The 12,354-nt window shown below is 31.8% G+C and overlaps 2 protein-coding genes across 4 annotated transcripts in view; one reads left to right on the forward strand and one right to left on the reverse strand.

Moving 5' to 3' along the window:
* Positions 1-5,263, reverse strand: part of RpS8 (ribosomal protein S8) — a 39,737-nt gene extending 34,474 nt beyond the window's left edge. The window contains exons 1-2 of the mRNA XM_085823108.1: positions 5,135-5,263; positions 4,832-4,938 (exon numbers count right to left, since the gene is read on the reverse strand). Of these exons, the coding sequence (XP_085679234.1) occupies positions 4,832-4,938; positions 5,135-5,255 (228 nt within the window). The 5' untranslated portion in view covers positions 5,256-5,263. The remainder of the gene's footprint in view (positions 1-4,831; positions 4,939-5,134) is intronic.
* Positions 5,264-9,802: 4,539 nt separating this feature from the next.
* The window catches only part of Tsen34 (tRNA splicing endonuclease subunit 34), a 269,041-nt gene continuing 266,489 nt past the window's right edge, over positions 9,803-12,354 (forward strand). Inside the window, exon 1 of one of the 3 annotated variants that reach the window (XR_015043011.1) lies at positions 9,803-10,064. Coding sequence is in view for 2 of the 3 variants with exons in the window: in XM_085823678.1 (XP_085679804.1) it covers positions 10,013-10,064 (52 nt within the window). In the remaining variant the exon portion in view is untranslated. The remainder of the gene's footprint in view (positions 10,065-12,354) is intronic. The other 2 variants (XM_085823678.1, XM_085823677.1) reach the window with 2 other exon arrangements.

Here is a 12,354-nt window from a genome sequence, read left to right on the forward strand (position 1 = left end):
CAATCTGTAATTTTGAAAAATGCAACCTCTGTAAGGATACGGACAATTTAAGGCAGGTCTCTTTATGCGAATGCGGTTTTCATTTGCATTGCAGATTAATTAATTAATGATGCAGTGGATGGAATTAATTTTCGGCACTTTTGTGAAAAACAAGATCTTTCTACGGAAACGCTCGTCACACATTTCTCAAAGGGTACATTTATACAAGGTCCAGTGAAGTGAATTTGCATAAAGGTGCCGAAGATTTATTTGATCCTTCGCTTAATTAATTAGTCAGAAGAGGCGTAGCTAGGGTTTTTGGCGCCCGGGGACAACCAAAGATTTTGCGCCCCCTTCTCTGTGTCAAGAACGGAAAACATTTCATTCTAAAATTTCGTAACATCAATTTCGCGCCCCCTGAATTCTGCGCCCGGGGATAGATGTCCTCCCTTGCCCCACCCTAGCTACTCCACTGCTAGTCAGTAATGAAAACAAAAATTGAACTTACATAAGTATGCACTTTTATGAAGAGTGCTTTTCTGAAGTTAGAAAATGATACTCATCAGGGACGCTCGTCTTCAAGGCAGGCGCATTTCTAACAATTTCTTTAGGTAACAAGGATTATCAAACAACAACGATTTGCACAGGTGTGCAAGTATCTTTATGATGCAGGGCCGTTCCTAGTGAAGGTGGAGAGCGTAAAAGTAAGCAGGCTTCGAAAATCAGGGGCGGCCGGACTTCCGCGATACCTAAATATTTCAAATTCATTGTAAATACTTGTCATATTATGTCAGTACTTGTTATACAATGTGTCATATGTAAGTACTTAGTGAGTATGAAATATAAATTTTATTAATCATTGAGCATTTTGTTTTAAATTTGGGGGCAGCAATCTCGAATGTACTCTGGCATCTAATGGCCTAGGAACGGCCCAGTTATGATGTACTCCTTATCAAACCATCTTGATTCAAGGCAAACTAGATATCTAGTTGGCTTGCTTGATTCTTTTAACAGAGCCCTTGTGATCTAGAATTTAGAAGCTGTATTTATAGATGATAAAGTCCAGTAAAGTGAATTTGCATAAAGGTGCCGAAGATTTATTTGATCCTTTGCTTAATTAATTAGTCAGTAATGAAAACAAAAATTGAACTTACATAAGGATGCACTTATGTAAGTTCAGTTTTCCTCCTTTCTTATAAAGAGGTCTTCTAGATCTCAGCGCAGACTGTGGATTCAGATGAACTCACTGCTACTCAGTCCCATGTTGCGTGACACCGCTTTGCCATTTTTAATATGTAAGTGGATGACTGTTTAATGAGCCTATACCTACTATTACCCAAGATTAGAGAATATGATTTTTGTAGGCGAGATTTCACATGATTTCTGAAGATAATCCCATGACTCTGAGCCACTGTTTATGATTCCAACCCGAGTGGCTCCAGCCCATTACGTCATTCATGCATGTGAGTATTAAGTGAAATTTTGTAAAGCAATGGGTTGGGGCATGATGAACCTCTGTCGAAGCTCCCATATTCACATGAATTATTTAGCACGAATTCCTTTCTGAGGAAGACACAAAGCTAGATTTAGACTTGATAAGGCTCTAGGCTGTTTGAAATATAGGGCCCTTTATAAGTCTGTTATACTATATTTTAATTTTAGGGGGGCGAAGAAAGTGGGGGCCCTAAGCTATATATAATAGTAGCTTATATGTGTAGCTTATACGTAAATCCTGCACTGGAAAGACACTTGAGACCAATGTGCATTAAATGGCTGTTGTTTCTGATCTAGGGCTTGCTGGAATAACTGCAAAAGTAGCTACTATTAAGCTACGAAATTGAAGGTGCCTTTGTAAATATTTGGCAATCCATGTGGAGTTAATGACGGGGATGCATTACAGAAATTAGCTGAAATTTCAAACATCGTTTTTAAAACCCTATTATGCGGCTACAAGTTTTGTTAGCTGGTCTTCTTACGTTTATTCAATCGGGCCAAAGCTCTATTTATACTGTTATTAATGTTTGATAAGCCAGTAATAATATTTGATTCACTGTGATAATACAGATAAGTAAACTGGAATCATTCTAGCTAATAAATGAAGCTTTTAAAAAAGTTACATTTTCATTAAAAAAAAGTTTTTTTAATGTTGAATTTAATTTTTCTTTCCAAAAATGTAATTTAGAATTGTAAATAGGCAGACAGAAAAGCATCATGGATGATTAATAACTGCTCGGCGCTAAATTCTCAAATGTACATAAATAAGTATATTTAGTATAATTGTTTGCAGCGAAATAACCTATACCATTCTGTTTGAAATAATTTACTGTATTTTATTTTAATCAAATTAGAAAGCAGTATTATTAATTATACATTCTGAACTGTAAAAACAAGACCTTAAATATAATCAAATGTAGATTGTGAATAAACATAAGAGTAGGAATATAAAAAAAATTATACTATATAACAATTTTATATTTGTTTATTGGCAATAAATAGCAGTTCTAATTTCAATAATTCTATTTACAAGAACTTGCAGAACTTCTTAATAAATTTTGCCAAAATTATTAACTTAACGATCCGAGTTCATCGTTCACTGCAACCGTAACTTTGGGCGCCAAATCGATCGCGCGCGGAAAGGATGTCTCGTGTACAAAGTAAGTGCTAATTTGTTATTAATGCAATTTAATATTATTATTTATATATATTATGATATAAATTAAATTTAATTTCATATATTGTCAGAGGATGCTAACGAGAATAAAGTAAATTCGTAGTTTAAAACGATTACTTAACTTATCCCTTACTTACGATACTGAGAATTTTTTTTTGCTTTTACTGTATGTTTTAAGCGTTTTTAAGTATTTCTAGATTTATAAAAATAGTTTATGTATTTATAAAAGAGTAGGTTTCTTGATTAATTTTATGATAGATATTTCTTTTAGTTTTAAAGCATGAAACTATTTTGTAAAGCTGATTTCTGCAAATCGTATATTTGAAAACATTAAGTAGTTGTATTTAATGTAATTTAAGCAATTTCGTTTATTATTTCTTAAACTTTTGACCAGCAAAAAAATATTATATATATATTTTTTTATAATCGCATATTTGAAAATATTAAGCAGTTGTATTTAATGTAATTTAAGCAATTTCGTTTATTATTTCTTAAACTTTTGCCCAGCAAAGAAATATTATATGTATATATTTTTTATAATTTGCATTTCTGCTAAGCAGTTGTATTTAATGCAATTTAAACAATTTCATTTAATATTTCTTAAACTTGTGCTCAGCAAAAAAATATTATATTTTGTTTTTCTTATTATTTGCAGGTATCCTGATAGATATCTGAAGGAACAGCGATGAGTAGCCTTCAGGATGGCACCATAAATTCGGTAAGTTCGTTTTTTCTTGTTCTTTCCAGGTTTGGTAGGTCAGAGTTGTTTTCCCTGTCCGATTTCCCTCGGACAGGGAAAACAATTTTGGCCGCCATCTTGGATTTCAAAAACGCGCCAAGAAGATGGCGGCCAAAAAATAGCCAAGGGCCGGTTACGGAAAATTTCCCCAAATAACCTTCAACAGTAATCAAATTTTCTTCAGTAGCATTTTTAATAAAACTAGAACTTTATACATTTTAAAATTATTATAGGGGTTGGAAACCTCATGGTTCTGCGTGCTTACAGCTGTTAATAATTAAGAACATAACGTGAACAGCCATGTTACAAATTAGCATTCACCCCTCCCGCCATAATTTCTTCCTTTGATCCGGAACTGACGACCCGAGAACCGGCATCTTTCGACGAAAACTTCCTTTAATTATGCGAAAATATTTCTATCTATTCGTTGTTAAAAAATTCAGAAAAAATAATAATAAATAAGAGAAAAATAATATAAATCTCCAAATGCGAACAACGACAACCTTCGCATAAGCGAATAGGATGAATTAGCTAGGTTACCAGGTTTGAACTATTATCGCCAAAGTTGGCGATGTTTACATTTACCGGGTTCTCTGCGGAAGTGCTTCCAATACACTAAGTATAATGTAAATGTAAGTATAAGAATACTAATTCTTATTTTTTAAATGAATTTTTACTTCCCCGTTATGTTTAATATATTGTTTTCTGTGCTAACTTTAATATAAATTTATTTTCGTGTATCACGTTTAACCGGTTAGTTTTACATACACATGCTTATTATCTGTGAATTTTTACTACCATATGTTTAATATATTGTTTTGTCTGCTAACTTGAATTTACATGCACTAAAAATCACGTTTACAAAATATAACATTAACGGCTCGGCTCATTTGGCGAGTAAAAATGCAACGGCGCCAATGTGTTCTTTCCCGAAGCGCCAACGTGTTCTCTGCGGATGAAAACTCAAAATTGGGTTCTAAAGAGCACGATATGCAACCTCATTTGCAAATGAATGCAATATGGCGATGTAGTGTGAACAGAATAATTTGTGTACATTTTGATAACTAATATGGATATTTGCGTGCATTTAATAACCGCTTGAAAAAACAGAAAGACACGTTTTTAAAATAGTATAAATATAAATGAGTTATATAGCTAAAACAGACATTTTTTAACACAATAAAAAGGAATCTACTTAAATTAGTTTTAACATTAAGAAATGTATTTACTTATGTTAAATGGAGTTTGAAACCTAAAGTCGGAGTCAAGAGTTAAGGTCCCAATTTAAAGATAATGGAAATGCAAGTTAATAAAAGAAAAACGAATCAAAGGCATGAGTGACGAATCTGCCGTTTAAGTCAACCGGTTGATGATTCTGCTGTTTGAAAATTAATCGACAAACAAAATAAAATCATAAATTATACAATAAAAAAATTCAATACTTTGGTATTAGCGGCAGGTCGCCCAAGCTCGAACTTCCTTTTCTTTCTGATGGGTTTTCGCTTTCCTCCAGTTTTTCTTCTTTTGTGCCAATGATCACGCGAAATACCTGAATTCAGAATAATTGCCAGTCAACTAACAATCCGAATACAAAATACATCCATCAAATGAGAAGACCATAAAATATAGATTTCATTAAAATTTAGACATTTATACATTTACACGTTCGTATTTCATCTATATTTAGCAATACAGCTTTGCTAACAGCAATCACATATAGGATTAATTAAGATTATTATACATACCCATTTTGCCAACTAACACAAAACACGCTACGAAAAGAAAAATACCATGAGCCCTAACCGTTGCCACACGTCTAAAGTTTAATAGGGAAATACAAGTGTTGCCAAACACGTTTTTCGACATTTTTTAATGAATTTATTATTTTAATTTAATTTAAATGAATTAAATTTAGATGTCCCCAGATCTTTAAGAAACTAAAAAAGTGTATTTTAAGTACATCTTTCTTTTGAGATCATATATTAAGGTCACAGACTAATAGAAAATTTCCTATTTTATTTGACACTCATTTTGATTGATGTATTACTACCAGGCCCACACTTTAATCAGTTTTGAATAAAAAATAGTTCCAAACCCTTAAAAGTGTGCAAATATGTAAATTTGTTACATATTAAAATTATATAACATGTGATTGTGAACAATTTACAAAATTTTTGCTACAGTATAATTTTACAATATACATAAAAAGATCAAGCATTTAAAAACAATTAATTCAGAAAAATTTCAGAAATTCCTGTAAATAATTTATAGCTAAATCCGTCTTCAATTATCATTAATAATAAACACCCCAGGAGAGAGGGCTGAGAATAACGAAGGCTGCAGACATGTTCGGGTACTCTTCGGAGAACAGCCTTGGCGCCAAAAAAGGAAGAAACTGGAATGGTTTGGTTGGTTTATGTGAATACGGCAAAGCAAGGAGGTTAGAATATTCTAACCTCCTTGCGGCAAAGCCTCGAGAGCTACATGCCTTAAGGGAAGGGATGCCTTCATGAAGACCTTTCTAAGCATGAGCGAATTGGGATTTCCGAGCTTTACTTCGCAAATGCCTGATCTTCGCATAAGGCTTATGGCATGTAATATTAAATAATTAATTTCTTAAGAAATAGTATATTCCTATCAATTATTGCATTTCTTAATTTATTATAAGAAAATATTCTGAAATTTATTAAGATTTTATAAAGTTTTACACAGCTTATTTTAAAAAACAACAGCTTTTTTTTTTTTTTTTTTTTTTTTTTACTTTCGTGAATACGATCTGTGTAAGGCTCCTCTAAATATATAGAATATATAGAAGCCTTAGATCTGTGTTTTGAATTTTCGTTTTCCGACATCGATCTCGACTGGTGTCCAGACTCCCGCTTTTGGCCATATATATTTTCTCTTCTCCCTAGCTTCACATGACATTTACTTCCGTTGGCATAATAAAAATGTCGCCCACGTTCTGCTGTTCTCCGTAGAATATCCAGAAATCGAATGAAAATATTCGGCAGCGAGAACCAAGGCCCGTAGAAAGAACAGGTTAGCTCACTTGGAGTATAGTGTACTAGTACACTATACTTGGAGTAAACAAACGAAAAGCCAGCGACTCGTTCAGCTGTGACGTCACTGAAGTTCGCTGTAGCATCTCCTAATAGTAAGGCTACTATAAAGGGTAGTAATACTAGTAGCTCTACCTAATAGTAGTTTCGCATTTCCTTTTGAAATATTTTCTGTTTTTCATCGGAAAAATAAAAATTCTAATATCTGGAGCTGAAATTTAATTACTAAAATATTGTTTACAGTATAGAATAAGTTTTAATTACGAAACGTTCCCTCAGTAATTTATTGTTTCACCAAAAATCTTCCAAACTTCCTTACAGAATTTGCTATTCAAGATTCAGCTGTTTATACCGTTACTCATTTTAGCTTCAACAGACTGAAAACACACATTTCAAAAGAACTGGAAAATATGTAGTGTAGTCAGAACTTAAATTGTGCCGGCTCCGGTACTTTTCAGTTCATGGGATAAATGATAATTCTAGCCGGAGCGCATCGGAGCCCTACATAAGAAGGCTCCGCACTTCTTTTATGTAATTAACGGAACTACAATTCCAGTAGAAATTTAATCTAAAAAATTTTATTTTTAGCAGCAATAAAAATCGCTTATTAAATGTTAATTTACCTCTTTACATTTTATTGAATTATTTTAATAAATAATAATCAATTATTAATTAATGGTTAGATAATAATTAATAAATATTAATTGCTAATATTAATTAAATAATTATTTATTAATTTTGATAATAATTAACTATTTAATTTTTAAATGATAAATGATTTTAATAGTCATTTTATTTATTTATTTACTCTTGTTCCTCTTTACTAACGGTCTTCCATAGGGTTCCGGCACTTCTAATTTTAGAAATTAAGCCCTGAGTGTAGCGATATAGAAGAAATTCAAATTAAGAATATTTATTCTACAAAGCTGTACAAACTTGTCTCTAATGTTTGGAATCTAATTTGGCTGAAATTTAAATTAATTTTTTGCTAAAGCCTACTTTCGGTCCAATTGTTTCTGCAGTACTTGTCTCATTTGGAAATCTTAGTTTACTTGTGGCCTTTCTTTTTTCTTTTCTTTTTTTTTTTTTTTCAGATGAACTCCCATGAGCTTTTCCTGTGATATATGATTAATTTTAATAGATTAAAAAAAAATCGCATAAAATTATAAGTCGCTAGATTCTAAAACTTGTTTGTAATTTCTTGATGTAAAGCAGCAACAAGAAACATAAACAAATGAACTATTCAAGCTATAACTGAAAGGAAGTGTAATACTTAATCAGCAGACTCTTTAAAATCAGCACCTGCATTATGTAATTCTATATAAAAATTGATACTTGATTTTAATTTAAATCTTAATTCTTTGAATTTTACTTTAAGTAAAAATAAAAAATAAAAATTTCCAAAATTATTCAGATAGAAGATGTTAACTTTTTATATAAAAAATGAGTAAAAGATATTAAAAGAATAGTTGCATATCCTCTATTATGTTTTATTATTAATATTGTATATTTAGAATTTTATCTTTTAGGTTTCTATATTTATTTCACTTATGTATTGTTTAATTTATAAAAATAATAACGAAATGAATCATGTAGTCATTTTCTGGATTGTCATCCTCATTTTTTATTTCAGAGAAGTAAATCCTAGATATTAATAGGTGGTGTGTGTGATTATGGCAAAGCCTCGAGGGCTATGCGCCTGAAGGGAGGGATGCCTTCGTGGAGGACTTTCTGAGGGAAACTGGCTCGTATACACGTTACACATGGGGAAAACCACAAAAACGCCCATGCAGCCATGCCCGTTCGCGGGATTCGAACCTCGGACCGAACTACCAGTGTTCAGCGACTTTACCGCTCGGCCGCTGGTGGGCAGATATTAATAGGACTGAATGCTGTATGTGTTTGTTTTGGTATAAAAAAAGAAATATTTTTATATAATAACTTAAATATTACATTTCATTTAGCATATTCAGTTTAACCATTCTATGAATAAAAAATTTAGAGTTATCAGTTTAGTTGTGGAAAAATATTATTCATACACAATGCACTCATAAAAACATTATGCAGTTTATCTTAACGCCATTTGACTGTCATCGTACTTTCTGTGAACACATGGAAAAAGGGGGGATGTTTATTTAATATGACGACCTGTGTACAATATCCCCACAGACATAATGATTACAAATGAAATTTTGTATGAAATATATCATGGTGCACTGTATAGTAATGGAATGAAAATTTTAAAACTATAATAAATAAAATATTTGATTAAGTTATATTATTCATTCATAATACATATCGTAAAAAAATTATAAGTACAGATAGAAAATGAAATTTTATATTTTACAAGAATTTTAGCATATCTGTTTTTTAAACGTTTCTATATTCTTAAATCATACATTTCCTAAATTTCGATTGCATTTAAATGCATGCTGTGTATTACTCTGTTTTCAAATAATATGAAAGAAAAAAGCCTTAATAATTAGAAAATTAATATTGCTGAAAGAACTGCTTTATTATCTTTGCAAAATTACTGTAACTAAATTATCCAGAGCTGATAGCCTTAAGTATAATAATACAACTTAATTTGCTCGCCAAATGAATTGCGGACTTCTAATATGTTGCTTTCTGTACTCTGCGGTGTTGTTAGTCCTTCTTATTGCTTACATGTACCCCGTGTATTAATGATATTGTATTTCTGGCATGTACCATATAAAGAGTGCAATATGCTCAAATGCTAAGTAATTGACAAGGCCCATCAGCTGAACGCTGGTGGTTTGACTTCAATTCCTGGAGAAAAGGCTGGTTCATGGCCATTTTTCCATGTTTAACATGAGTTAATTAATGCAGTAATCTACATACACATAATTTAAAACTATTTAAGCATATTTAAATGCATCTGTCACAATTCACAACAATATTCAAACCCGTTGGCATTTAAATACACCTAATAAAATGCATAGAAGTTTCTATATATATTAATGAATAAATTAATTTAAGTAACCCGAAAATTCAAAATAACTTGCATCAAATCAAAAAACACTACAAGTTTCCATACCTATGAAATAATACATTTTGCTGATTATTTTTTATTTTGCCTGCATTATTGGTGCATAATACAAACGCGCAGTACGTACCAACCATTATATTACATAAATTTAATTATATTTGAGAGGAAAAAAAAGAACGAATGAGTTTCCACAGTCGCGCACAAGCTTACAAAGCTTAAATCAATGCAAAAATCTATGTTGATCTGAGGAGAGAAAACTTCAGTGACGTCACAGCCAATAGACAGCGAGAACGCATTTTCTTTTGAATGAGTGCTAACCTCGTGAGTGCTAACCAAGTGAGCTAACCTCGAGAACAACCAAACGAAATATTTTTCTCATTTAGCAGACAAACTGAACTGAAGTGAAATGTTTGATGAAATCGTTTGAGAATTGTGGAAAACTAGTAGTTTATCAAATTTAATTTTTAGAAGACTTAGTTTCTCTAGCATAACTGTAGAAGAAAACAGAAGCGCAGGAAGGAAAATAGATTTCAGCCTTAAAAATTGTAAAAAGAATGATAAATTTATTTTTCTCTAACGGTAGAGCTTATGTTTGGAACCCAGATGGTACGTTTTAATCCTTTGATACGCGCGATATTATTTTTCTAGTGTTTTAACTGAAAACTCTAGAAATCGAGATCCTGGAGACAAATAACATATGAATTAAAAAAATCTACTCTCGCCCATTGATCTGGGGGTGGTCGTCTCGCTGTGAAACCAGCGCGCCTCTAGGACTTTGAAACTTACTGAGTTAGTAGGAAAAAATAACGTACCTTTTCCGTGATGAATGACAAAATTTGTGAATTAAAAAAAAAAAAAAAAAATGTGGTAAAATCCTAGTATACGGTGCAGCCTTGGCGCGATTTTGAAACTTATCGCCAACACCAAAAATGGCTCAAAGAACGTCTATGTATATACTATACACTATATATTATACATAGTATATACTATGTATAACACATACTATGTATAACACAAATATACACATATCATCGTATATGTCCCGTTTTTACTGCTCATCATAAAGTCGCCAAAAGTAGCCAAATCCCGTGTGCACCGGATACTAGGATTAAACCAAAAGGTTTTTAAAAATTGCATTACATGTAAATTTTAACTTTATTTTACAAAGTAAATCATCAGAAAAAGTGAAGAATTAAACATTTATGTAATTATTCTACAGCAGTGAAAACATAAGAACGTACATACTAAGGAAATTCGGATAAATAGATTAAAAAAAACTCAGTAATTTTATATATATGATTATACTGTATGAGGTTTCTCCATTGTGCTACAAAATGTACATCTCCAGAAATTGCCTTTTACTGGCATATGTTCTGTGTTAAATATTTTAAATTTGCCTAATAATATGCATTTTCATTTTATTTAAACGCCACAGCACTAGCATAGGAAGCAAGGATGTTGAGCTCAGAGAAAAATCTCTGAAACTGAAAGACTTTTTCTCTGGGCAGGTATTGTTTAGTAATAAAATAACTCTGTGATGTCAAAGCTCCTTATCTATATCCGGGTAGAAATAAACATTCCTATTTGAAAACAGCAAACACCATTGTAAAGAGCAGTGGTTTTAGGGCACAACCACTGAGCCTCTAGGGGATTGTGAGCATTGGTAACAGAATGATTCTCTAGTTGCTCAGTGGTCACGTCCTGAAAGCACAAAGCAAATGCCATTAATATACAGAGGTTGCTTGTATATGCAGTTTAATTATTGCTGTATTTTTATTGTTTATAATAGAAATAATGATATGTGATTAATAATTGAAATTTAAAGTTGTTTATATTAATAAAAGGAAGCTATTTTGTGTCACTGAAAATGAATTTTAAAAGGCATTGCTGAGACCTAAAAAATATTTGGTTCTGCAGTCGTTTTATGTTATTTAGGGGTAAAAGCTAAGTAATTAATCGGTTTTCATTCAAAAAGCTCAGAAAGAAGAATTGGAAAAAACTAGTAGTTTCAGGGTGTGACCGCCATGCATCAAAGGGTTTTAATTAACATAGACTATGGTTATACAACGTATTCTCAATTATTCTGGCTAAAGCACAAGCAGCAGATGACAGATAACTGGGAAAATGCAGATTATCTAAACTATCAATTTCCATGCATATTGTGTATGTTTATTTTTTTAAATAATCAGAAAATTTACTGGGTTAAGATATAAATATTAATTAATTACTGTGAGGAGATTTAAATATTTGTTGAATTTCACTGTTTATTTTTCGAAGTGCTATTTTAACACTGTATTTGAATCCTCTTTAATTGACGAAGTCCAGTAGAATATCGAGGTAAGTCATTGCTGTGTCATAACTAAAGCCACATCTCTCATACATTAAAATCGAATCGCTCGGTCGAATCGCCATCGAAAACTTCCTCGATATATATATTCCCGATTGACACTTTCAAAGAATTTTACATTTTCAGGTTTCTGATATACAACTTTAGTTATTGCATCAACTTCTTCACAGTTAGTTAAATCTTCAATCTGTGTATTAGAAGAATCCTTTTCCATGATGGAAACAGTGTTATTAGTTTTACTTTCGACCAAGCTTTTGTTACCCCACATATGACGTCCAATTCAGTGAACTCTTCCCAAAACTTCATTAAATCATCATCTTTCCCAAAACAAATAGTTTGAGGTAATCATTGAAACTAAAACTTAAAGGTGCAGTTCAGAAGATTATAGGGCATAACTTGGACTCCAATTCAGTGAACTCTTCCCAAAACTTCATTAAATCATCATCTTTCCCAAAACAAATAGTTTGAGGTAATCATTGAAACTAAACCAAAGATGCAGTTAAGAAGATTATAGGGCATAACTTAGTAAAAATATGTCGATGTATACAT

This window comes from Stegodyphus dumicola, chromosome 9, assembly GCF_044657685.1.
Source record: "Stegodyphus dumicola isolate Sdum_Otavi_A_Nest chromosome 9, ASM4465768v1".
NCBI classification, from domain to species: domain Eukaryota; kingdom Metazoa; phylum Arthropoda; class Arachnida; order Araneae; family Eresidae; genus Stegodyphus; species Stegodyphus dumicola.